This window comes from Rhinopithecus roxellana, chromosome 7, assembly GCF_007565055.1.
Source record: "Rhinopithecus roxellana isolate Shanxi Qingling chromosome 7, ASM756505v1, whole genome shotgun sequence".
In the NCBI taxonomy this organism is placed as follows: Eukaryota; Metazoa; Chordata; class Mammalia; order Primates; family Cercopithecidae; genus Rhinopithecus; species Rhinopithecus roxellana.
The window spans coordinates 75,640,665-75,667,860 of NC_044555.1; the positions used below are offsets into that span (position 1 = coordinate 75,640,665).

General features: G+C 44.1%; 1 protein-coding gene across 2 annotated transcripts in view; it reads left to right on the top strand.

The window, feature by feature from the left end:
• The window catches only part of CLCN4 (chloride voltage-gated channel 4), an 80,559-nt gene that overhangs the window by 46,018 nt on the left and 7,345 nt on the right, over positions 1-27,196 (top strand). For both annotated transcript variants that reach the window (XM_010352866.2, XM_030934159.1), the window contains exons 7-12: positions 3,616-3,822; positions 3,953-4,033; positions 5,300-5,845; positions 9,211-9,397; positions 10,420-10,818; positions 17,425-17,641. In XM_010352866.2, coding sequence (XP_010351168.1) covers positions 3,616-3,822; positions 3,953-4,033; positions 5,300-5,845; positions 9,211-9,397; positions 10,420-10,818; positions 17,425-17,641 — 1,637 coding nt within the window. The remainder of the gene's footprint in view (positions 1-3,615; positions 3,823-3,952; positions 4,034-5,299; positions 5,846-9,210; positions 9,398-10,419; positions 10,819-17,424; positions 17,642-27,196) is intronic.

The window sequence follows — 27,196 nt, forward strand, 5'->3', positions numbered from 1 at the left end:
AGCGTGTCCTCTTACTTCCTTTTGTCAGTAGAACCACTGTCATGTCAACTATATGAGAACTCATACCCTCTCAGAACTTACTCTGTGTTGATGTTTCAGTTTATTAAAAGACATAAAACATAAACACTCTTACAAATATTTATTTATCGGAAAGGATTCTGGTTTTCGGGTTAACACTACCAAGTCACAAATCTGCTGCAGTACATCTCATTAAAGCCCTGCTCTCTTCGGTCTGTATGAATTCAATTTAAAGCAAGTGATTGGATTTTGCCATCAACTGGGAATGCATTTATCTTCTTTAGTCCCTAATTTGATCATGAGAATTTTATAAAATCATTTTAGAGAATTACAAAATACCTATTACATTGTTCAATTCACCACATGTCATGGCTGGCAAAGGCTCAGGTAATTTAGATGCTTGTAATTTTCTAAATGGTATTACGCTTTTAAACTATACCCTGGGGTCCAAATCCATATTAACTAACTGACAAAAAATTATAGATAATTTTATTTGAGGCAACACAAAAGGGCAGGATTGTGGCAGGCGTAATAAAACATCCCTTAAATAAAGGGATCTGAGATCCCAGAGCACGGGCTCAATTAAGCTAACTACCACTAGTTAAGGACGGGTGTAACCACCACTAGTTTGTCTGCCACGAGTTCAAGGCTAGTTCAGGAAATACCATCTGACTGTATAGCTAGGAGACCTCGCACATGTTCTGTAGGAAGGAGCTCGCTGAGTCCTTCGGGGCACATACACACTCTTGGATGAGCTCACTTCATGACCCGCCCCAAATCGCCCAAGGTGACATGATGCTCAGTAGAAGGACTTGGTGAAAGAACAAAGAGTGTTTCAGGGCTGTCCCTTAAATACTGTATTGAGAAATGAGGAATGTCTGTGCCGCTCTTTTCAGGAATCAAGCCGTGCTCTCCACCTGGGCTGCATTTTAGTCACCTACGGAGGCTGTAAAAATCCTCATAACCCTGGATGCACCTCAGACCAATTATATCAAATCTCTGGGGTGAGAGCCAGTCTGCAGTGTTTTCTAATTCCCCAGGTGACTCTGATGAGTGCCAAGGTTGAGAATGACTGTAGTAGCTATTTGAGAAATTGATTACTTGGCAGAGCAATGCCCACAAGGAGGTGTTTTGAAGTTACATAAATAACAGTGACAAGAGATAACCTTGTCCCATTATGTATTACATAATGGGAAAACCAGAAATTGACCGCAGATTTCATTGACTGATTCACTTGGTGTCTAATTAATCCGTGATTACAGGTTTGTAAGTTGCTAACTCAGCAGTAAACATTCACTCCATTTCAGCCATTTGGGGGAGTGGTTGGAGGTAGAAAAATTGTTTGATCATTGATGATGCTTCTATATCTAAGAGAATACCATTTTGGCCGGGGAGAGGCCCTTGGTGTATGAAGTTAATCACTGAGATAGGCACCCAATTGAATTCTAAAAGCATTAGGCAAAGAAATACTCAAGTGAACCTTTAGGAAGAAAGCCATTATTTGGTATTTACAAAATGCAGCAGGTCTGGAAATGGAGCAAGATAACACTCCCTATAGTCGAAGTCCTTTACAATAAAAGAGGGTAGGGTTTGATAGAAGAGAAGGGGTCATGATGGATTCAAACATCTTTACATCCCCCAAACGTGTTATTGGAATGTTGAGCGTCTTCTTCTTTTTCTACCATTGTATTAAGAATGTTTTCAAACACACAGAAAAGTTGAAAGAATTGGACAGTAAAAATTCATTAATTCATCACCTCCAGCAGGGGTTGGCAAACTTTTCCTATTAAAGAAAGAGAGTCAATATATTAGGCCTTGGAGGCCAAGGGGCAAGATGGAGCAACTATTCTCACCAGAAGGCTAGTAGTCTTTTTTTTTTTTTTTTTTTTTTTTTTTTTTTTTTTTTTTTTTTTTTTTTAACATACTACTTTTAAAAATGTTAAAGCTATACTTAGCTCATACAAAAATAGATAGTGGGCCAGATTTGGACCACAGGCTATAGTTTGTCAACCCCTGACCTAAAGTTCAACTGTCATTTTGCCCTTGTAGGGGCAAACACCTTTTTATGGGTTTGTGGCTGGGCCTGTGAATTAAATTGACATGTAAGACAGATCAACAGGATAAAAGCATACACGTTTGTTTAATGAATTTTACATGACATAGGAACCTTCATAAGGAGTGAAGAACCAAATATGAAGTTAGGGTTGAATACTCATGTGCTGAATTGGATGAGTAGTAATCTATGACAGTGTGATAAGGCAGAGGAGCCTGGGCTAGGGGAGTTAGCTGGTTGAAGTGGCCAGGAGGATGAGGGTTAGTCTAACAAGGTTGGTTCATGCAGATTTCCCTCAGCCTCAATTTCCTGTCTTTGATGATAAGAATGATGCTTCCTTCTAGTATAGGGAGGGCATCTTTCACGTGGGAATTTCATCTCCTGCGTTTAAGAAACAGAATGGGCCAGGCACGATGGCTCACGCCTGTAATCCCAGCACTTTGGGAGGCCGAGGCAGGTGGATCACGAGGTCAGGAGATCAAGACCATCCTGACTAACACGGTGAAACCCCGTCTCTACTAAAAGTACAAAAAATTAGCTGGGTGTGATCGTGGGCGCCTGTAGTCCCAGCTACTTAGGAGACTGAGACAGGAGAATGGCGTGAACCCAGGAGGCGGAGCTTGCAGTAAGCTGAGATCACACCACTGCACTCCAGCCTGGGCGACAGTGCAAGACTCTGTCTCAAAAAAAGAAAAAGAAACAGAATGGTCAGGTGATCTTCTGGCTCCTGCTGTTTTTCAAGTGCCTTTAACCCAAAATAGTCAGTTTGCCAGAGTGGCATATTTAGGGGTAGCATATTCCTTTTTTTTTTTTTTTTTTTTTGAGACAGGAACTTGCTCTGTCACCCAGGCTAGAGTGTAGTGGCACGATCACAGCTCTCTGCAGCCTTGACCTTCCAGGCTCAAGTGATTCTCCTACCTCAGCCTCCCAAGTAGCTAGGACTACAGGTGCATGCCATCATGCCAAGCTAATTTTATTTATTTTTTGCAGAGATGGGGTCTCTCTATGTTGCCCAGGCTGGTCTTGAACTCCTGGGCTCAAGAGATCCTCCCACCTCGGCCTCCCAAAGTGCTGGGATTGTAGGTGTGAGCCACTGTGCCTGGCCTGGGGTAGCATATTCTTAACTACTGCACTCTCCTTGCCTTGTCACATAGTCAGCCAGCTCTGCATCTCTTAATCTAGGACATTTTTCAGAATCAGAAGTTAACAGTTAATATCAATAGGTATATGTCTCTTCTCAACATAACAGAAGGTAATGTGAACAGGATAAAATGCCATAAATCAAGTGAGACCTTGTTAATGACTTATTCAGTCCTCTTTAGGATCTTTTGGTACTCTAGGAATCCTTAAGATTTACCATGCATTGAGTTTCTAATATTTCAGTTAATATAAAATTATAGTTAAATCAAAAATGAAAATAGCCTCTGTTCCATGCTATTGAGTGAATCTAAACTTTGAACATGTCTCTCAGAGGAAGTACAGCTCTTTTCCTAGCCATGGATTGAAGCAGTTCATTCCCTCTTGTTCTCCATCCTCTGTTTCAGATAAAGACCATTTTAAGCGGCTTTATCATCAGGGGCTACTTGGGGAAGTGGACCCTGCTAATCAAGACAGTCACGCTGGTGCTGGTAGTGTCCTCTGGTCTGAGCCTTGGGAAGGAAGGGCCGCTAGTGCACGTGGCTTGTTGCTGTGGCAACTTCTTCAGCAGCCTTTTCTCCAAGTACAGCAAGAATGAGGGCAAGAGGCGGGAGGTGAGCCGCTCAGCTTTCATCTGCAGCGAAACTTTCTTCTCAAAGCCCCCTCCTGCTGTCTGACCTGCAGGTTTGCACGTTTGTTTTCATGGAAGGCCTTGAAGCTTATGTAGAACTATTTGTTTTGTAGGTGCTTTCAGCTGCAGCGGCTGCTGGAGTCTCTGTTGCCTTTGGTGCACCAATTGGAGGCGTGCTTTTCAGTCTAGAAGAGGTAAGAAGTGGGCAGCTGAGAGAATTCATGATTTTGAGCAGCAAGGCCCTTTGAGGGTTAGAATCAAAGAAATATTGGATAAGATTCCTGCAGTTAATTAAGGAGCCACAATTTCCACTGTTTGTTTTTTTTGTTTGTGTTTATTTTCTCTTTTTTTGAGACTGAGTCTTGCTCTGTCGTCCAGGCTAGAGTGCAATGGTACGATATCGGCTCACTATAACCTCCACTTCCCGGGTTTAAGCAATTCTCCTGTCCCAGCCTCCTGAGTAACTTGGACTACAGGTGCACGCCACCACGCCTGGCTAATTTTCGTGTTTTTAGTAGAGACGGGGTTTCGCCATATTGGTCAGGCTGGTCTTGAATTCCTGACCTCAGGTGATCCACCTGCCTCAGCCTCCCAAAGTATTGGGATTACAGGCGTGACCCACCATACCCAGCCACCGCCATTAAATTCCTGTTTGCAAGTATTGTTTTAAAAATTGCCAACGTGATTTTTTTTTTTAAGACTTAATAATATTCTCTGTCTCGTAACCAACTTAATTAAGCATTTTTGATTTTGGTAACCCAAATGGGTTATTCCAGGGGTTGGCAAACATTTCTGTAAAAGGCCAGGTAGTAAATGTTTTTGGTTTTGTGGGCCATACAGTTTCTGTTGTAGCTGTTCAGCTCTGCTGTCATAGCGTGAAAGCAGCTGTGAACAATACGTCCACAAATGGGCATGTCCGTATTTCCATAGATATTTCTTTATGGACACTGAAATTTGAATTTTATGGTTTTCACATGTCACAAAATATTGTTCTTCTTTTGAATATTTCAAATCAAAAGTTTTTTTCCCCTTTTTCAATCAATTAAAAATGTGAAAAACATTCTTAACTCATGTGCCATATAAATGCATTCACTGGGCTGCATGTGACTTGCAGCCCAGAGTTTTCCAAACCCTGATCTACTCTGTTGTCTGTAGAATCCATTCCAGAGGTTTATTTGCTTCTAGGGGAGTCTCTGTGCCATGAACAGAATTATGATTAAATACTTTTCTCTTAAAAATATAGCTCAAACCCACCTTGATTAGTGTCCATTCCACTTCTAGACATAGTTAGATTCCTCTGGGGATCTTTGCTGATGCGTTTTGGTCATATTAAGTCCAGGGTGATGGAATGAGTGTGTTCACTCTTGGACTTAGAGTGTGACTTTCATGCCAATCAGAGGGCCTGGCTCTGAGCAGCTCTTTCTCCAGCCAGTCTCTAATTTTCTACTTTTTCATCTCAGGTCAGTTACTACTTTCCCCTGAAGACCTTGTGGAGGTCATTTTTCGCAGCCCTGGTGGCAGCCTTTACACTGCGATCCATCAATCCCTTTGGGAATAGCCGTCTTGTTCTCTTTTATGTGGAATATCACACGCCCTGGTACATGGCTGAACTCTTCCCCTTCATCCTTCTTGGGGTCTTTGGGGGCTTGTGGGGAACCCTCTTCATCCGCTGCAACATCGCCTGGTGCAGGAGGCGCAAGACCACCAGGCTGGGGAAGTACCCGGTGCTGGAGGTCATTGTGGTGACCGCCATCACTGCCATCATTGCCTACCCCAATCCCTACACACGCCAGAGCACCAGCGAGCTCATTTCTGAGCTGTTCAATGACTGTGGAGCCCTTGAGTCTTCCCAGCTCTGTGACTACATCAACGACCCCAACATGACTCGGCCTGTGGATGACATTCCAGACCGGCCTGCTGGTGTTGGTGTTTACACGGCCATGTGGCAGCTGGCCCTGGCACTGATCTTCAAAATCGTCGTTACCATATTTACCTTTGGCATGAAGGTAAGTGAAAGGGAAGGAAGATGGGGTGGGGACCCATGTCCTTCTGGGGACAGCACCCTACTCTCTAAAATAAAATTGTGGTGGGAAAAAAGGGGAACTGGCCTTTCTTGAATGTTCTCATGTGCCAGGCACTTGACATTCCTTTAATTAATAGGAAACAACTTTTAATAAACAAGCTTATGAAATAGAGATTTTAATCCCATTTTACAACTGAGGAAACTAAGGCTCTGAGATCTTAAGAGGCTTGATCAGACCCACAGTTTATGGGAGACAGAGCTAGGCATCAAACCCACTTCACACATTCCCAGAACAGGTGGTGGTGACCACAGGTTTCCTGCCACTGGCCAAGTGATGCCAGGTGGTGGAAAAAGCCCAGGTCTGGCTCAGTTTGGCTCAGTAAACATGCATTGAGTATCAGCTGTATCTTAGGTGTCGTGCTAAGTCTGAGGGATACAGAACTCAAACAAAGCTGCCCTTGCAGAGCACACAGCTCTGGGAGAAAGAGATGCAGACCCGGAGTTCTGACACTATGGTGAGCACCACACTGGTATGACAGGAGCACAGAGTGAGTGTGTCCCCCATCTGGGTAGGGCTGGGCATGACAGGGGCTCTTTGCACACATTGTCTTTGAAGGGCAGAGCTGTGGATGACAGCACATGCTTTCTTTTCCTCCTCCCTCCCTCCCTCCCTTCCTCCCTCTTTTCCTCCTCCCTCCCTCCCTCCCTTCCTCCCTCTTTTCCTGCCTCCCTTCTTCCTGCCTTCCCTTCCCTTTTCCCTTTCCCTTCCCTTCCCTTTTCCCTTTTCCCTTCCCTTCGCTTTTCCCTTGTTGCAGTCAACACCTGTATTTAGCTTTAGAACATTTTCGTCTCCCAAGTGGAAATTTCATGTCCATTAGCAGTCACTCCCCATTTTTCCCTCCCCTAGCCCCTGGCAACCACTAATCTGTTCTGTCTCTAGATTTGCCTATTTTGGACACTTCATATAAATGACATCATATAATCTGTGGCCTTTGGTGACTGGCTCTTTTCATTTAGCGCCATGTTTTCTAGGTTCATTCACATTGTAGCATGTGCCACTACTTCATTTTTATGGCTGAATAATATTCCATTCTATGGAGATCCCACATTTTGTTTATCCACTCATCCTTTGATGGACATTTGTGTTGTTTCCACCTTTTGACTATTATGAATAATGCTATCATTGCTTAAAGAAACTTTTATTAGAGTATATCATCCATATAGAGAAGTGTACAGCTTGATGGAGTTTCATAAAACACACACACACTTGTGTAACCAGCACCCAGGATCAGAAGCAGAACATTTTCCGCCCCCCAGAGCCCCCTTTTGTGTTCCATTACTATTGCTTTCTGTGTGGTATTTCTATGAATTGTCTTTTTAATTTCATTTGCTTTTATTAAAAATATAAAATAGAGACCCAGTCTCCCTGTGTTTCCCAGGCTGGTCTCAAACCCCTGAGCTCCAGTGATCCTCCTGCTTTGGCCTCCCAGAGTGCTAGGATTATACACATGCGCCATTGTGCCCTGCCTGAATTGTCTTTTGTTTTTTTGGAGACAGGGTCTCATGCTGTTGCCCAGGCTGGAGTGCAGTGGCACAATCATGGGTCTCTGCAGCCTCGACCTTCTGGGCTCGAGTGATCCTCCTGCTTCAGCCCATGGGGACTACAGACACGCGCCACCACACCCAGCTAATTTTTGTATATTTTGTAGAGATGGCGTCTCGCCATGTTGGCCAGGCTGGTCTGGAACTCCTGGGCTCAAGCGATCCGCCTGCCTTGGCCTCCCAAAGTGTTAGAATTACAGGTGTGAGCCATCACACCTAGCCTGAATTGTCTTTTTTTTTTTTTTTTTAATCTAATGGTCTGGCATGGTGGCTCATGCCTGTAATCCCAGCACTTTGGGAGGCCAAGGTGGGTGGATCACGTGAGGTCAGGAGTTTAAGACCAGCCTGGCTAACATAGTGAAACCCCGTTTCTTCTAAAAATACAAAAATTATCTGGGCATGGTGACACACGCCTGTGGTCCCAGCTACTCAGGAGGCTGAGGCACAAGAATCACTTGAATGCAGGAAGCAGAGGCTGCAGTGAGCCGAGATCATGCCACTACACACGGGCCTGGGCGACAGAGCGATATTCCATCTCAAATACATAAATAAATAAATAAATAAATAAATAAATAAATAAAGTCTAAGAAATTGTTTACTTCAGTGTGTTGTAGTGGTCAAATACAAACCTGAATTTGGGCCTTAAGAACAAGGATAGGTGGACCTTATGAAACAGCTGGCTGTCTCTGATCTGTCATCTCCTAGCAAAGGGATTTGTTTACATGTCTCAGGAAGATGCTGGTGACATTTTATGATGCTTGCGGAGAAAAGTCTCCTTTGATGTTACAGGGATATAAATGATGTAGAATAAGGGGAAGTTCAGAAGGAACAATTTCCTAAGGACTGTTCTAACTCTAGAAATCACACCCAGGGATCCAAACTTCACTTGAATGAAGTTAAAGTTCTGCTTCTATTCTCAGATGGGTGACCACCTGGGGCTGGCATCATTGCAGCTGCTGCCTAGGGTCAGCGGTCATGTGTCATTTCAGTGACCACAGGGAGTCAGGCATGTTCTATAGCACATGTGTGGTCATTAGATAAACTAAAATGTATCTTCATCCAGTAGGGTAGAGAACACACTGGTACCAAGATGTTTTAGTTTACATTCTATTTCTTTGCTGCCCCTATCCTGGCTTGAAAATATTCAGAATACTTATTGGAAAATGCACTTCATTAGGAAGAGGGAACTGCCTCCCTCGTCTCTCTCTGACAGGTATTCAGCCACCACCTACTAGAGAGGGCAGGGAGCCATTGAAATGCTTTCTGGAAGATCCAGGGTGGCTGCAATGATGGATTCAGCTTCTTTATTTTACCTGGGAGCAGTCACAGGCCCTTCTTTTCCGTTTTCATGCTGTGGCTTGACATTTAATTTTAAAAGCCATTCTGAATGACATGGCAAGGGGAGAGAGAAAGTGGTGTATCAAGTGACAGATGCTCACTTTGAATTTTATTTGCAGTGGGGCTTATTCTTTAATCCACAGCAGGTGAACCCAGCCAGCTTTTGAAGGAGAGGGAATCAAAGTATAAAACTGCATTCTCTCTAAGTTGCAGTAGATATGACTGACTAAGCAGGTCAAATCATTTGTCCCACCTTTCCCCAGCTGACCTATTTTGCAGAGTTGCACCTCCTCTGAAGACTGAAGCTAAATGCAAGCCTGTCTTCGAGGGGGAATGTGTTTCCTGGGGGTTGTGAAGCGGGGATTCGGTCTTTTCCCCTCATGTTGCTTTTCTCTGTGTCTCCTCAAGATCCCGTCGGGCCTCTTCATCCCCAGCATGGCTGTGGGCGCGATAGCAGGCAGGATGGTGGGAATTGGCGTGGAGCAGCTGGCCTACCATCACCATGACTGGATCATCTTCAGGAACTGGTGCAGACCTGGTGCAGACTGTGTCACGCCAGGGCTTTACGCAATGGTGGGAGCTGCGGCCTGCCTCGGTACGACCACGGGTGGGGCAGGGAGGGGGACCGGGGAACCAACCTGGCTTAGAGGACTGCCAAGAAGGAAGACATGGACTTGAACATTTTCTTTACTGGGAATAGGCTGGGTTGTGTGGCTATAACAAGTAAACCCCTAAATCACAATGGCTTAATGCACCAAGGCTTATGTCTTGCTCACTATGCGCGTGCACACACACACACACACACACACAAACAGATGCCCTCAACTTATGATGGGGTTTACATCCTGATAAATACATCATAAACTGAAAATATTATAAGTTGAAAATGCATTGAATACACCTAATCTACCAAACGTTGTGACTTAGCCTACCTTAAACGTGTTCAGAACACTTACATTTACCTACAGCTAGGCACAATCATCTAACACAAAGCCTATTTTATAATAAAGTTGAATATCTCTTGTAATTTATTGAATACTGTACTGAAAGTGAGAAACAGATGGTTGCCTGTGTACTTGAGGCATGGTTTCTACTGAATGCATGTTGCTTTTGTACCACGGAAAGTTGAAAAATTGTAAGTTGAACCATCATAAGTCAGGGACTGTCTGTAAATAAAAAACTTGGTTTAGCAGAAGGTTCTTCTCCACCTAATCATTCAGGGGCACAAAGGTGGGTCTGTCCCCTGTCTATAGTCCTTAAGAATTTCTGTGATGTTCTGTTTATGGGGTTCTTGAAGAGCACCATGCTTGCTTAGTCAGAAGCTTGCAGAGCCCATGTGGGATCCACTCACCAAAAAGCTTGTGTGGGCCAGGGTGAATAGACAACCCGGGATCCCTCATTGGAGCAGAGGCCCCAGTGAGATTCAACTCCAGTGCAAAGCCACATTTGACAGGGCCTGGCCTGGGTTCCAGAGGCCCAGTGCAGGAAACATGTGGGAGTGTCTGCTCGAAACAGGTGTGAGGGGAATTTACAGCCTGTCTGTCATTTTCCCCAAATTATGCTTCCATGAGCTGCCCGGGTTGCACTTTGGAATTTTACTCCTCCCCTCTGTTGCAGGTGGAGTTACCAGGATGACGGTATCATTGGTGGTCATCATGTTTGAATTAACGGGGGGTCTGGAGTACATCGTGCCTCTGATGGCGGCGGCTGTGACCAGCAAGTGGGTAGCTGATGCATTTGGGAAAGAAGGCATCTACGAAGCCCACATCCACTTAAATGGGTACCCTTTCCTTGACGTGAAGGACGAATTTACTCACCGCACACTGGCCACCGACGTCATGCGGCCCCGGCGGGGAGAGCCACCGCTGTCGGTGCTCACGCAGGACAGCATGACTGTCGAGGACGTGGAGACCCTCATAAAGGAGACCGACTACAATGGCTTCCCCGTGGTGGTCTCCAGAGACTCCGAGCGCCTCATTGGATTTGCCCAGAGGAGGGAACTGATTCTCGCAATAAGTGAGTAAAGAGAGGGAAGCTCACATTTCACCAAGAGCCGAATGTCATCCTTTGTACCCCTAACATTATCCAAGATTTTTGAGGTGATGTGCATTAAGCCAGGGGCTCTCAAACTTTCACCTGTCTCTGGGTCACCCAAGGGTCTGGCTCAAAAGCAGATTCTGATTGAGCAGGTCTTGGGTGGGACATGATACTGCATCCCTCACAAGTTCCCCATTAATGCTAATATTGCTGGTCCCCACGTCACACTGTAAGGAAAAAGGCTTTAAACCCAAGTCTTGGGTAGACATTCTCGGTTGGAAAGTGACTGCATGTTTGCAAGCAGCCCCCTGGCCCTGCTCCGCTGCTGCCTTTCAGCAATTGTTGGCTAAAGCTGAGAAGGAAGAGGGGCGACAGCCTGGAGTGGCCCAGGCTGAGCTGTCTCAGACTTTCAGGTGAACCAGCCATCCGGCTGAGATCGTGAGTTCTCTGCCCCAGACACCCTTGCCACCACACAAGTCTTTTGCTTCACTTTATGATGTGATGTCTGATTCCGCAGTTAGAGGCCCTTGTGGGTAAATGTGCAGACACCGCTGGAACCAATTGCATGAGATTATTTTCCTCTTGTGTTTGAATGACAATCAGCTGCACGGAGGGGCAGGCTGTTGAGTTGGGGGAGGGGAGTATGGGATGATGCCCAGGTCAGGGTGTCCCAAAGACAGGTGGATCAGAGAAGGTGTGGTCAGGGTGTCCCAAAGACAGGTGGATCAGAGAAGCAAGCCCATGGGCCCCTTCAGCCTAGGGATGGCTCCAACAGAAGGGTAAGCAGGAGGTAGGAGAATTCCTAAGACAGAGGGGGCTGAGGGCTGTGGACTGAGGGCCAGAGGTCTGGTTGTGAGTTGCTGGGACCCCAGGCAAGGAGGAGCTGTGAGCCTTGGAGAGGTAGAGTCCTGCCAGGCCTCAAGGTGGCAGGGGCAAGGACCAGCATGGCACATCCACGGGCACGCTCAGCATCCTTGCTCTGTGATCTGTACAACATTCCAGCATCTCATGATAGACCAGGGCCCATGGCATGGCTCCCATGCACACATGACAGTTTTACTCTATATCTTCCAGAGTATTCTTGAAGCTTGTCAATGGGACTTTCCCTGGTCTGATGTTGGAATGGCCCACTGTGAACACATTTCCACCAGGCAACTGCTTACTTCTCTCGCTGTCCTTTGTTTCCTGTTTCCAAGGCACCTCCCTTAAACCTCTTCCCAATGTTACATAGCTTTAAAATATCTTTAAGGCATCTTCATCAAAGGCTTTATAAAAATAAGTTTAGATAAGCTATCCTCTCCCATTTTAGCTTGACACTCAAACATTTTTACCTCCTCCAAAGCAAAAATTGATTTGGTATTTTAGACGCTGTAGCAAGTTTGTGCTTAAGTGTTCAGCGATGCTTCTCCTTATTATAGGTCCTGTTGCTTAACAGGTAGGTAGGTGCCTTTGTGTAAATATTGCCTTATAAGTAATGAGGTTTTTTAAGGTTGTTTAAGTAGGGTTGGGTTTGTTTAAAAATACTGTAATCAGCAGCCTTTAAAAAGTTTTTCATTCCCTAGGATCTTTTAAGCAAAGGTTGAAATTTAAAAACTAAGGTAATAAATGTCACAGAATCTATTATCTATTGTATAGCTCCAGGCACACCTGCTAAGAGGCAGTTTACTAATTTTGCTGAAACCCATTACTGTAATCAAGTGGAAAGCAGTAATTGTTATCAACCGGTTAGAGAAGAAATTTAAGCTTACCAACCAAGTACTCTTCTAGAAGCTATGTTTGGAATGTCTGAAGAGGCACCACACGGTGTAAATACTACCTATATGCTTTCAGTCAGACCGATAATAATATAGAAGGTGCTATTTACATGATTTGTGCAAAGGGAAGGAGTGTTTTGCTCTGAGGAATCAGAAAAGCTGTATTTTTGGCCTGTGGAAATAGAAGAGTCCCTGTACTCTGGTGGAGAAATACAGGTGCATGACCTGTATTTGAGGAATCTTGTGCCATTTTATGAGTATAGAAATATGACAGCATTTAGCTAGACACTATCCCATGCCAATTTCACTTCCTAGAGGAATTGGGAGCAAAGATTATAGACAGATCCAAGATAGTATGGATCAGAAAAGAAAGGTAAGTGAGGTAAATAAGGATTTTTCTTACATATCATGTTTAAAAATTGTAGCAACTGCTCACATGGAGCTGAAAATGTTTTGTTATGTTTTGAAATGCCAAAGCATGGCGTTATCTTTGTTAGAGAGCACTTCGTTAGCACCACCTGGGCAACGTGACGCTTCACCATCACATACTAGCACATAGGGCCATATGCGACTCTTGCCCAAGTTCCTGGCAAATGGGCCTTTACTTCTGGTTGCTCTGCAAATATGAGGACTCGTCTGTACTCAGCAGGGCTCAGGTGCTTCTTGTCTTGAGTTCTGAAGTTAAGTAGGGTTCAAAGAGGACTCAGCGGGGAGTCGCAGAGATGATTAAAGGGTGGAAAGTTAGAGTTTCAGGGAAGAGTTAAGGAAACTCTCAATTTTTTTGGTCGGGTGGATGATTTATTAGGCTGGTACAAAAGTAATTGCGGTTTTTGCCATTACTTTCAATGGCAAAAACCGCAATTACTTTTGCACCAACCTAATAATAATTTTTCTCCAGTATGTGGAAGATGCTTAGTTGCAGAAAGGGGTCTATATCTAGCACTGAACAAGAAGTTAAGTGTCAGATCTGTCAGACAAGGGAGAAAGAGGTTTCTGCCCGGGAGGGCTGTTAGTCACTGGACTAGGTCATGGAGAACAGTGGTGTCATCTGCATCTTTCTGTTGGGGATGTTTATGTATATACATACACACATAGAGGGACTTCTCCATGCTTTAGTGGACAGACAATAACTTGTAAAATAATCTGCTTTTTCTTCTGTATAGTCTTTACTTTTTTATCTTATCTTTGTACTACTTCTGTGGTTGCTTTCAATTTTCCATTTTAACCTATCTCATTAATTATATCTATCTTATGGACACGTTTAAAAAATTTTTTTTGAGACAGGGTCTCGCTCTTTCACCCAGGCTGGAGTGCAGTGGTGCGATCATAGCTCACTGCAGCCTCCACCTCCTGGGCTCAAGCAGTCCTCCTGCTTCAGCCTCCAGAGAAGCTAGGACTACAGACTTGCACCAGCATGCCTGGCTAAGCATTTTTAAAGAACAGGATGATAGACTATTACCTCCCTAAAAACACAGTTCACGTGGGAGTACTCCTCCTCAGCACCGCTGACATTTGGGGCTGGGTGATTCTCTGTGGTGGGGCTGTCTTGTGCACTCTCGGGTGTTGAGCAGCATCCCAGGGCTCCACCCACTGGATGCCAGGAGCACTTGCCCTTTCCTATTGTGATAACCAAAAATGTCTTTAGACATTGCCAAATGTCCCCTGAGGGTGGGGGCAGAATTGCTCCCAGTTGAGAACCATTGCTCTAAAGCCACTCAATAGCCTAACAAATACGTGATTATTTCCAATTTTGAAAAATTTCTTGGCCTATCACATAGTTTGTGAAATTCCTCTTACTCACACTTTATTATTTACCATCTCTACATCTGGCATATGAACATATTGCTTCTAGGAAATGGAATGTTAAGTTGAGTAACCTTAGCAGGTGCTCATAAAATGTACACTCCTTTTTTTTTTTTTTTTTTTGACTAAGTCTTGCGACGTTTCCCAGGCTGGAGTGCAGTGCAGTGGCGCCATCTCGGCTCACTGCAGCATCCACCTCCCAGATTCAAGCAATTCTCTTGCCTCAGACTCCCGAGTAGATGGGACTACAGGCACATGCCACCATGCATGGCTAATTTTTGTATTTTTAGTAGAGACAGAGTTTCACCATGTTGACCAGGCTGGTCTCGAACTCCTGACCTTAAGTGATCCGCTGACCTCAGCCTCCCAAAGTGCTGGGATTACAGGCATGAGCCACTGTGCCTGGCCTAAAATGGACATTCATTTTCAAGAGCTGTGGCCACTGAGACTCATTCTAGTAGAATATATGACAAACCTCCTACATTAAAGACAGTTTTAAAGACAGTTTATTTTTAAAACATTTAAAAATGAAGTTTATTACATTTTTTCAAAGTGAAAATAATACTCCAAATATTAGGGAAATCAGAAGCAAAAGGAAACATTTAAAAAGCTACCTACGTTCTTATCACCAAAGAAGACATGATTGATATTTAGTGAATTTCCTTTTTGTCTTTTAGCTCTTTTAAGAAGATGCATTTTCAGTTGTATTGTTTTGGTTTCTTCTTCAACACAGACTCCCAAGTGTTCCTGGGGTCTGTGGGTCTCTTTTCTTGTAGCACTGGCTCATCCCTTGGGTGAGGAGTTAGTTGGTTTATCCTTTCACACAGGAAATATTTCTTAAGTGTCCACCATGTGCTGATACCATCCTAGAAGCTCAGAGTCCAGGGATGACAGCACACTGCCTCTGCCCTCTGTGAACTTACATGCAGGCATTTTGGTGTTTGATGATTTCTGGTCCAAACTGAGAGTAGATGTTTCACCTAGTAGAGAGTTGCAAAGAGCTTTCTTGCTGGTTCTTCTTCCATTCATAGGCTTTTGCCTATTCCTAGCACCTCTACCCACAAAGTTTGAAGCCTCCTGTAAGTCTGTAATAGAGTTCCAAAGTGGCCTAGCAGAACCTTTCTGAGGAGAGTAGCAGTCGCCACTGTGGGAATAGCAAGGTGTATAGCTCAGGCCTCTGGCTCTGACTCTAGCTGATGCCTATATTTTTGCTTGGCAGTAAATACCTTGTGGGCTTTCCTTTCTGATGCCTCCTATGTGAGATAGGTTCAGTTTTATGTGGCAGGCAGAACCAGATACACTGACATTTAGTAGACCTACTCATTCATTCATTCATATGTGCATTTGACAAATATCTGTTTTGTGTCTACTATGTGCTAGGCATTGTCCAGGCGCTGGGAGTGCACTGGTGAGCAAGAGTTCATTGAGCTAGTAGCTGTTAGAATTGGGGCTTCTAACCCAATCAGTAGGTTCAAAGGAGATGTAAGCATGTTATTTATTTTATTGTAGCAAGTGGATCAACCATTTATTAAATTGTATTTGGTTTAAGAAGGGGTTCAGCAAATCCATGTCATCAACTCTCGATTGGGGTTTGCGGCTTGATCCAATCCTGACATTCACTCAATGGTTGAAATTGATGGAAATCCTGTTAGTGGGACTTTAAGAGAATCGGCTGGTCTATGGAAATGAGCAAATAAGTATGTGTTGCCAGTTGCCTCCCTGTCTTAGTGGGTAAGGACAGAAACATCTTGGTTTAGGAGAGAAGTACGTAGTATATATCAAACAGTCTACGTTTGAAAACATGTTGTGCATCAAAGTCGTCTGGTATTTGTGGCAGAATCATACCCCATTTGATGTAACTTGATTTAACCTGACCCATATAATGTGAAGGCATTTGCCCAGCAGGCCCTCTGTTCCTCTTTTAAACAGAGACCCTTTTTCAGACTCAGCCTGACCCCAAATGCTGCCAGTTTTCCATTAGAGTACTCTATTGCACTAAATGGCCTTAGAGGAGGCAGTTAGAATTTTATTTTTGAAAGAACAATATAGGTGAGTGGTAGTCTTTGAGAAGGCAAGAAATGTATTATGGAAACCAGGATCCATTTTAAAGCAAGCCTTGCTGTACATTTTCCCTAACCTTTTCCCATGAACCAAAAGAAAGATTAAAATTCCAACAGAAGGAAAATCGCCTTGGAGAAATATCTTGAGACCAATGGATTTATTTCATGTGTGACTTAAAATAGCCTGGGTTTCTAGCACCGCGTTAAGCTGTATTTCTAATGAGTTCCTGTTACCCTACTTTTCTTCAACTTTCTTTCACATGGCTTTTTCTACAGACAGAAATAGGCTAATTGCTACCATAACAGTTTTACTGTCTTTCTTTGAGAGATCCACAAAATGGCCCATTTTTAAGACAGGAGATCCGAAGGGTGGTGGGGGGGTGGGGGGGGAATGCAGCTTTTCTGGGGTTGTTTCTTTGGACCCAAGGGTCGCATTTGGGATTCAGCTACATTTCTGGGCTGTGAGCCTGGGCTGGCCGTATTGATTTCTTGTTCCTCCCAGGATTCATAATGCCATTCGGGCCAGTTATAAGTTAGTTCGTAAAAACAAAAACAATGTATTAAGGTCATCGGGCAGCTAAGTAAGTTTCTTGTCACGTCAAACTCCAGCCCATGATGAGGTGAAGGAGCATAAGGAAAGCCAGAATGGAGGGCCCTGGGCTGTTTGGGGTGCCTGGAGTCTGGGGGGAAGCAGTGAATGTCCCCAAAGGGGCCATCTGGGTCAGGCCCATATTGCCAGACTTTGGCAACAAGTGATCCGGCCACAGCAGGGGACCCTCACACAGCATTAGCTGCAGAGAGATGCCAATTCCACAGATGTTTGGCTAAAGCCCCTTATTAAGAATGTGTGGTTCATCCTCCAAACCTCTTTTCTGTGGGATTCTAGATGCTGTGTGTGAGTATGGGGTGGGGAGTTGCTCAGCAAGGGGTTTTTGTGTGGCTTATTGTTCCTGCTCACCCCATTCTAGAGAACGCCAGACAGAGGCAGGAAGGCATTGTGAGCAATTCCATCATGTACTTCACGGAGGAACCCCCCGAGCTGCCGGCCAACAGCCCACATCCCCTGAAGCTGAGGCGCATCCTGAACCTCAGCCCATTTACAGTCACAGACCACACCCCAATGGAAACTGTGGTGGATATCTTCCGGAAACTGGGGCTCCGGCAGTGCCTGGTGACGCGGAGTGGGTGAGTAGCCGGATATGTGGCCAGAATGACCTAGGGAGAAAAAGATGAGTGAGACATGGTCTCAGCCCTAAAGGATGTGGAGGGCCACAGGGTGGAACAGTCCTTGACAGAGAATGGCAGTAAGCTGTGGTGAATGTGTTGAGAAGGAAATGTACAGGGGGCTTGGGACTTAGGGCTGAGCAGCCGTGTAGCCAGGGAAGGGGGCGGTCCAGTTTGGACTGCTGCCTGGGCTGAGGGAGGTTGAGTAAAAAGGGGCGGAGCCACAGGAGAAGGGGTTGGCGTTGCTTTTCTACAGCCCCCCCCGATATGTGACACTTGGCTTAGGGAGGAGGTTCTGCTATAACATGATATATGCGGTCCTCAAAATCACAGCACTATGCAAAAAGTGATCCATGCAAACCACAGGACTTCTGGGAAGAACGGGGTTAGGTACACAACAGTCAAAAACTTCATCAGTGATACATGACATAAAAGAGGTGAGAATGTAATAAGAATGGTAGTACCAAGCCAGGTGCCATGAATGGCTCGTGCCTGTAATCTCAGCACTTCGGGAGTCTGAGGCAGAGGATCACTTGAGCCCAGGAGTTCGAGACCAGCCTGAGTGGCAAGACCCTATCTCTACAAATACATTTTTATAAGATCAGCCAGGTGTGCTCCTAGTCCCAGCTACTCGGGAGGCTGAGGCAGGAGGATCACTTGAGCCCAGGCATCCAAGGCTGCAGTGTCCTAGGATTGCACCGCTGCACTCCAGCCTCGGCAGCAGAGCGAGACTATGTCTTGTAAAAAGAAGAGTGGTAGTACCATGTTACACATTAGTTAAATGGTTAAGAATACAGGGATATTGCCGGGCGCGGTGGCTCACGCCTGTAATCCCAGCACTTTGGGAGGCCGAGGCGGGTGGATCACAAGGTCAGGAGATTGAGACCATCCTGGCTAACACAGTGAAACCCCGTCTCTACTAAAAATACAAAAAAATAGCCGGGCATGGTGGTGGGCACCTGTAGTTCCAGCTACTCGGGAGGCTGAGGCAGGAGAATGGCATGAACCCAGGACGTGGAGCTTGTGGTGAGCCGAGATTGCACCACTGCACTCCAGCCTGGGTGACAGAGTGAGACTCCGTCTCAAAAAAGAAAAAAAAGAAATACAGGGATACAACAGAAATACGTCACTTCATCTTAAAAAGGCCTGAAGTTGGTGCGGGGTGGGTTTCACAAGCTCTGCCACTTATGAGTTACTGGGAAGGGGTGGAAGGAGGGGAACCTAAACTCAAGGGGAAGTAGTCACAGCAGGTGTGGATGGGCATAGCTCCTCACACATGCATGAACTGAGGTTGCTTGTGGATGTTTGGGCACTGGGCACGTGCATTTTGTGTATGCTGATCTCACTGGGTTCAGCTGGGTACAGTTCTCTGCATTTGCCTAGAGTTTCTCATGGATGAAATCACACATAAGCAAAGGTAAAATTCATATTATGCTCAGATTGTTCTTAATATATCAATTTGTTTGAAACAACTTTGTTTTTGAAATAAACATGATTGGAGAATGGAGAGATTTCATGACCCCATGGCATTGTCCCTGCTGCCTCTTTTGTTTTGTGTTGTCACAAATCAGGAAACCAACAATGCAGTGATCGAGGGTCCACTGTAGTAGCACCAGAGGTGCACTTCCTTAAAGGCTATTCCTTGGCCTCTGAGTGTCCCAAGTTCCATGGTATCAGAAGCTTGTGTAAGGGAAGGGGTTGGCTTGGTCAGGGTAGCCTGGAACCTAGGGTTATATCTGCCCATTTTATTCCTTTATGGGCTGGGAGTAGGAGGCAGGCAATGGGTTCTGGAGACATTGGTACCTAATAAAGTTTAGGCCTTTATAGACTTCAGAGGCTCAACTATCTAATATAGCTTATATTTCCAGAGCCGGCACACTCTTAACACAGCAGTTCTCAACTGGGATGATTTTACCTCTCAGGGACATTGGGCAATGTCTGGAGACAATTTGGGGTGTCATGACTGGAGGGAGGGATGCTATTTGGCATCTAGTGAGTAGAGGTCAGGGATACTGCTAAACATCCTACAGTGAACAGGACAGCTCCACAATAAAACATCTGGCCCAAAATGTCACTAGTTGTGCAGTTGAGTCACCTTGGACTGAATGTCCCTGTATAGCTAAATGAGCAATCCTATTCATTCTGCTTTCTTCCTGCTGTCCTGGTAGCAAGCACACGGGGGGACAGGCTCTGCAATTTGCAAATTTACCCAGAGAACTCCTGGCCAGCAGAGTGAGCATCCTCCTTAGCTCTGACTACAGAGAGAGCAGTGTCTTGCATGTGGGAGGTGCAATCAATAGGGAAAAATAAACGAGTCCTTGTGTTTGACAAGGCTAGGGATCATTTCTGCTGATGAATTTTAAAGGAGCTCAAGTGGTTTTTCAAACTTGAGTGTGGATCAAAATGCCCTGGAGGATTAAACTTCCAGGTTAAATCCAGATTTCTGGGCCCTGCCACAGAGGTACTGATCCCTGGAGGTCTAGGGTGAGGCCCAAGAATGTGCACTCCTGACAAGCTCCCAGGTGATGCTGCTTCTGTCGGTCTGGGGACCCCACCTTGAGAACCACTGAAGTCGATTGATGCACTTGAGTTTCCAGTATTATACTTGGTATAAATACCACGGTGATTGCCCATGCTGTCTCAAGTGTGTAGCAGTTTCTCCTTTCCTTTAAAACAATAATCCAATGTCAGTTATCATTGGAATTTCAGTTCAGTCAGGAAACTCTGCCCTTAATGCCCACTCACACCTCACAGAGCCCCATGAGGTCTTCCTGTGAAGATCTGGGTGCCGAAATTGGCCCCGAATGTGCTTCAAGAAAGCAAAATTGCACTCTCTCTCACTCTACATCTTTTAAACAAACACAGATGCTGCTGCGTTAGTGCTGGCAAGGGATCCTTGTCTGCGGGGCCTTTCATCTCCTTGGGCTTCTTGCCAGGTCAGGCACGTCTCTGGCCAGCTCTCATGTTTGATGTGCTCAGCCACCCTGTGCCTTCCCTACTCGGGATGGCCACTAGCCTGAGCTCCACCACTGGCCTGGATCACCTGCAGCATTTCTCAAGTCTGGGGTTCAAGGGGCATCATAAGACTGGACCAGGAATTAGAATGCCACAATCTAGGAAGCCTCCAGTTGCTAAGAGTGAATTTGGGTGAGATTTTCCCTATGAAAGTTCTAGAAAGGAAAAGTGAGTAAGGGAGGCGGTGTCAGATTTTCCCCAAGCCCTGCTAGGTGATCCACAGGGGCTTGGACAGGGTAGCTTTCGCAGAAGAGCCCAGCTGCTCGAATCTGAATTATGTCCTTGGTCATAGATCCGGTCGTTTATAATTCACTGAATTTGCTTGAACTACTACCCAAAGGGGCTGGAATTTCAAACACTTGATTTAAATCAAATAGGACATTTCATGCCACTAACGAAGCCTGCTGGATTTGATGTTACCTCCTTCTGGGTTGATGTTCGGCTTTCTTCTTTTGTGATAATTATCATCACAGGCCAGGGCACAATTTATGCACGAACCCAAGGCAGCTCCTGAATTCATATTTCCCTAGCGCTGTTATAGTCAACTTAACTTTTAGACATTACAGTCACAGAGCTTTAAAAGGAGGTTTTCAGAACGCAAAACTTGATCTTTTGATACTGTCTCCAGGGTGAAGATAGGGAAACAAAGACCAGGATTTGTAGATATGGGAGGGTTCCGTGTGTGTGTGTGTGTGTGTGTGTGTGTGTGTGTATGTATGTATGTGTGTGTTATAGTTATCACTTTGCGAACACTAACAAGTCTTATTTTTTTCAAAGCAACATTGGTTTATTCAACATTATCTTGAGCATCTATTTTAGCTGGGAACCGTAGGGGGCACAGAAAGTGTTTTTGTTGTTTTTATTGTTGTTGTTTTTTAAAAACCCAAGCAGCTTGTTATCTACTAAGGAACATGGACATAATCCAGTTTAAGTGGTGCTACCCAAGGCAGGCTCTCCAGTGGGGACTGTTCTGTTTTTTTTTTTTTTTTTTTTTTTTAATTTAATTTAAAGTTCTGGGATACATGTGCAGGAAGTGAAGTCTTGCTACATAGGTAACCATGTGCCATGGTGGTTTCCTGCACCTACCAACCCATCACCTAGGTAGGTAGCCCCACATGCATTAGCTATTTATCCTGATGCTCTCCCTCCCCCACCCACGACAGGCCCCAGTGTGTATTGTTCCCCTCCCTGTGTCCATGTGTTCTCATTGTTCAGCTCCCACTTATAAGTGAGAACATACAGTGTTTGGTTTTCTGTTCCTGTGTTAGTTTGTTGAGGATAATGGCTTCCAGCTCCATCCATATCCCTGCAAAGGACATGATCTCATTCCTTTTTATGGCTGCATAGTATTTCATGGTATATATGTGCCACGTTTTCTTTATCCAGTCTATCACTGGTGAGCATTTGGGTTGGTTCCATGTCTTTGCTATTGTGAATGGTGCTGCAGTGAACGTACGTGCGCATGTATCTTTATAATAGAATGCTTTATATTCTTTTGGGTATATGCTCAGTAATGGCATTGCTAGGTCAAATGGTATTTCTGGTTCTAGGTCTTTGAGGAATCACCACACTGTCTTCCATAATGGTTGAACTAATTTACATTCCCACCAACAGTGTAAAAGCATTCCTGTTTCTCCACACTCCCACGAGCATCTGTTTTTTCTTGACTTTAATAATTGCCATTCTGATTGATGTGAGATGGTATCTCATTGTGGTTTTGATTTGCATTTCTCTAATGATCAATGATGTGGAGCTTTTTCTGATATGTTTGTTGGCTATATAAATGGCTTCTTTTGAGAAGTGTCTGTTCATGTCCTTTGCCCACTTTTTGATGGGGTTGTTTTTTTCTTGTAAATTTGTTCCTTGTAGATTCTGCATATTAGACCTCTGTCAGATGGATAGATTGCAAAAATTCTCTTCCATTCTGTAGGTTGTCTGTTCATTCTGATGATAGTTTCTTTTGCTGTGCAGAAGCTCTTTAGTTTAATTAGAACCCATTTGTCAACTTTTGCTTTTGTTGCAATTGCTTTTGAGGTTTTCGTCATGAAATCTTTGCCTATGACTATGTCCTGAATGGTATTGCCTAGATTTTTTTCTAGGCTTTTTATCATTTTGGGTTTTACATTTAAGTCTTTAATCTATCTTGAGTTAATTTTTGTATAAGGTATAAGGAAGGGGTTCAGTTTCAATTTTCTGCATATAGCGAACCAGTTCTCCCAGTACCATTTATTAAATAGGGAGTCCTTTCCCCATTGAATGTTTTGTTAGCTTTGTCAAAGATCAGATGGTTGTAGATATGTGGTCTTATTTTTGAGATCTCTATTCTGTTCCATTGGTCTATGTACCAGTACTGTAGTGTTTTGGATACTGTGGCCATGTAGTATAGTTTGAAGAACAAAGCTGGAGGCATCACGCTACCCAGTTTGAAGTTGGGTAGCGTGATGCCTTCAGCTTTGTTCTTTTTGCTTAGGATTTTCTAGGCTATATGGACTCTCCACCCAAAAACAACAGAATATACATTCTTCTTGGTGCCACATGACACTTACTCTAAAATCAATCACATAACTGGAAGTAAAACACTTCTCAGCAAATGCAAAACAACTGAAATCATAACAAGCGGTCTCTCAGACCACAGTGCAATCAAATTAGAACTCAAGATTAAGAAACTCACTCAAAACCACACAACTACATGGAAATGGACAACCTGCTCCTGAATGACTCCTGGGTAAATAATAAAATTAAAGCAGAAATCAAGAAATTCTTTGAAACCAATGAGAACAAAGAGACAACATACCAGAATCTCTTGGACACAGCTATAGCAGTATGAAGAGGGGAATTTATAGCATTAAATGCCCACATCAAAAAGCTAGAAAGATCTCAAATCGACACCCTAACATCACAACTAAAAGAACTAGAGAACCAAGAGCAGACAAACCCCAAAGCTAGCAGAAGACAAGAAATAGGCAAGATCAGAGCAGAACTGAAGGAGACAGAGACACAAAAAACCCTTCAAAAAGTCAAACCCAACAAATCCAGGAGTTGTTGTTTTGAAAAAATTAATAAAATAGGCTGCTAGTTAGAGTAATAAAGAAGAAAAGAGAGAAGATTTGAATAGACACAACAAAAAATGATACAGGGGATATCACCACTGACCCCACAGAAATATAAACAGCCATCAGAGAATACTATATCACCTCTATGTAAATAAACTAGAAAATCTAGAAGAAATAGATAAATTACTGGATGCATACACCCTCCCAAGACTGAACCAGGAAGAAGTTGAACCCCTGAATAGACCAAATTCTGAAATTGAGGCAGTAATAAATAGCCTACCAACCAAAAAAATCCCAGGACCAGACAGATTTACAGCTGAATTCTTCGTACCAGAGGTACAAAGAGGAACTGGTACCATTTCTTCAGAAAGTATTCCAAACAATTGAAAAGGAGGTACTCCTCCCCAACTCATTTTAGGAGGCCAGCATCATCCTGATACCAAAACCTGGCAGAGATACAACAAAAATGAAAACTTCGGGCCAATATCCCTAATGAACATTGATGCAAAAATCCTCAATTAAAAAAAAAATACTGGCAAACTGAACCTGGCAGCATATCAAAAGGCTTATTCACCACAATCTAGTCAGCTTCATCCCTGGGGATGCAAGGCTGGTTCAACATACACAAATCAATAAACGTAATTCATCATGCAAACAGAATGGAAGACAAAAACCACATGATTATCTCAATAGATGCAGAAAAGGCCTTCGATAAAAATAAAATCCCTTCATGTTAAAAACTCTCAATTAAGTAGGTATTGATGGAACATACCTCAAAATAATAAGAGTCATTTATGACAAACCCACAGCCAATATCATACTGAGTGGGCAAAACCTGGAAAACCAGCACAAAACAAGGATGCCCTCTCTCGCCACTCCTATTCAACATATCGTACAATTCACCCATTTAAAATGCATGATTCAGTGGTTTTTAGTAGAAAATGGGTTATGCATTCATCACCACAATTTTAGATCATTTTCATCACCCCAAAAAGAAACCCCACACCCCTTAGCTGTTACCTCCTATACCACAGCCCTTGGCAACCACTACTCTACTTCTTTCTGTCTCTGTGGACTTGCCTATTCTGGACATTTCATGTCAATACAGTCGTGTACTGTGTGGCCTTTAGTGTTTGGCTTCTTTCACTGAGCATCATGCTTGCTTGCTTTTTTTTTTTTTTGTTTTTTGAGATGGAGTCTCGCTCTGTTGCCCAGGCTGGAGTGCAGTGGCGTGATCTTGGCTCACTGCAAGCTCCGCCTCCCGGGTTTAGACCATTCTCCTGCCTCAGCCTCCCGAGTAGCTGGGACTACAGGCGCCCACCACTATGCCCGGCTAATTTTTTTGTATTTTTACTAGAGACGGGGTTTCACCATGTTAGCCAGTATGGTCTCAATCTCCTGACCTCGTGATCCGCCCGTCTCGGCCTCCCAAAGAGCATCATGTTTTCAAGGTTCGTCCACACTGAAGATATTTCCGTACTTCTTTCCTTGTTAGGGCTGAATCATCTTGCATTGTGTGGATAGACCACATTTTGCTTATCAATTCATTAGTTGATGGACATTTGGTTTCCCTTTTTTTCTTTTTTTAAAATTATTTTTAATTTTTGTGGGTACATAGGTATATATATTTATGGGTATATGGTATATTTTGATACAGGCATGTAATGCATAATAATCATATCAGGGTAAATGGAGTCTCCATCACCTCAAGCATTTATCCTTTGGGTTACAAACATTCCAATTCTTTTAGTTATTTTTAAATGTACAGTTAAATTATTGATTGTAGTCACCCTGTTGCACTGTCAAATACTAGATTGTATTCATTCTTTTAAACTATTTTTTGTACCCATTAACCATCCTCCATCCCATCCTCCCCCCTCCCCCATTCCCTTTAGTTTTCAGATGAGGAGGTGAGACTCTAAGAAGCAAAACACTGCTCAAGGTTAAAGGGAATTGGTTGCAGAGCCAGTCCCATCTGGGTTCTTACAGGTCTCCTATCTCCTGAGGCACGATCAGCTGCCAGGTGCTGGGAGGACCTTTGATGGAGAACCCTGCCAGCTGACCCTAACCCTTGAGGACATCAATCCCCTCTGTACAGCACTCTCTGGGACCAACAACAGTGGGGAGTAGACCTGGGCATTATGGGAAGATATGTGGCAGCATCCTTAAGTATCCAGATTCCTGGAATGGCTGCATTTTGGGATACCTGTTCAGTAAAATACTGAGGATATGGGGCCAGGTAATGGGATTCCTGTGCCCTATGTTCATGGTATATTATAGATTCACCCACAGAGGTCTATTTGTGTCTGAAAGCTTCTGGCTGGGAGTAACAGTGAAAGTATTTAAGAACTAGTGCCAGATGATGAACTCGTTTGTTATGAATTGTGGGGAGTTCGCTGCAGTTCTATAAGGTATGAGGTTGGCAGGGGACATCCCAGGGTGTCTAGCTCAGTGGCTATAAACCAACTGGTGTGGAACTATTTTAGTACTTTTTAATCTGGTTGGTGGTTCTCAACCAGGGGCAATCCTGTCCCCCCTCCACAGGAGACATTTGGCATTGTCTGGAGACATTTTGGTTGTCATGATGGGGGATGGGGATGCTGCTGCATCTAGTGGGTAGAGGCCCAGGATGCTGCTATATGTTATACAGTGCACAGAATGGCCTCTCTGCAACAAATAATTAGCCAGCCTAAATGTCACTAGTGCCAAGGTGGAGAAACCCTGCGTAAAGCCTTCCCAGGTGGAGGGCTGGATGGGTGGAAGGAGTCCTATGGGCCCAGCTTGGGACTCATTTCACTGCTACTGCATGGGAAGGGGCCTCACTGGGGACTCTTATCTGCCTGTAAATAGAGGCCCTTCCCAGTAACAAAGCCACCTTTCCTAACTATCATGGCTTTCTTGAAATTAATTAGAATCATCAGAGCTAGAACAAAATTTATCTGACCCTGGGAGGAAACCTTGTTTAAAAACATTTATTTAAATTTTTGTGGGTACATAGTAGATGTGTATATTTATGGAACACATGAGATGTTTTGTTACAGGCATGCAATGTATAATAATCACATCATAGAGGATGGGGTATCCATCCCCTCAAGCATTTGCCCTTTGTGTTACAAACTATCCAACTGTACTCTTTTCATACGCCTGTTTGCTATTTGTATGTCTTCTTTTGAGAAATGTCTATCCAAATATTTTGCCCGTTTTTTTGATCAGATTATTAGATTTTTACCTATAGAGTTATTTGAGCTCCTTATACGTTCTGGTTATTAATCCCTTGTCAGATGGGTAGTTTGCTAGTGTTTTTTCCCATTCTGTGGGTTGTCTCTTCACTTTGTTGATTGGGAAACCTTTATTTCTTATGTGGGCCTCTAAGGCTCTGACATGCCTCAGGTCTGGAGGCCTGGACTGCTCTTCTCAGCAGCAATACATGGCTGCCAAAGCAAAAGGG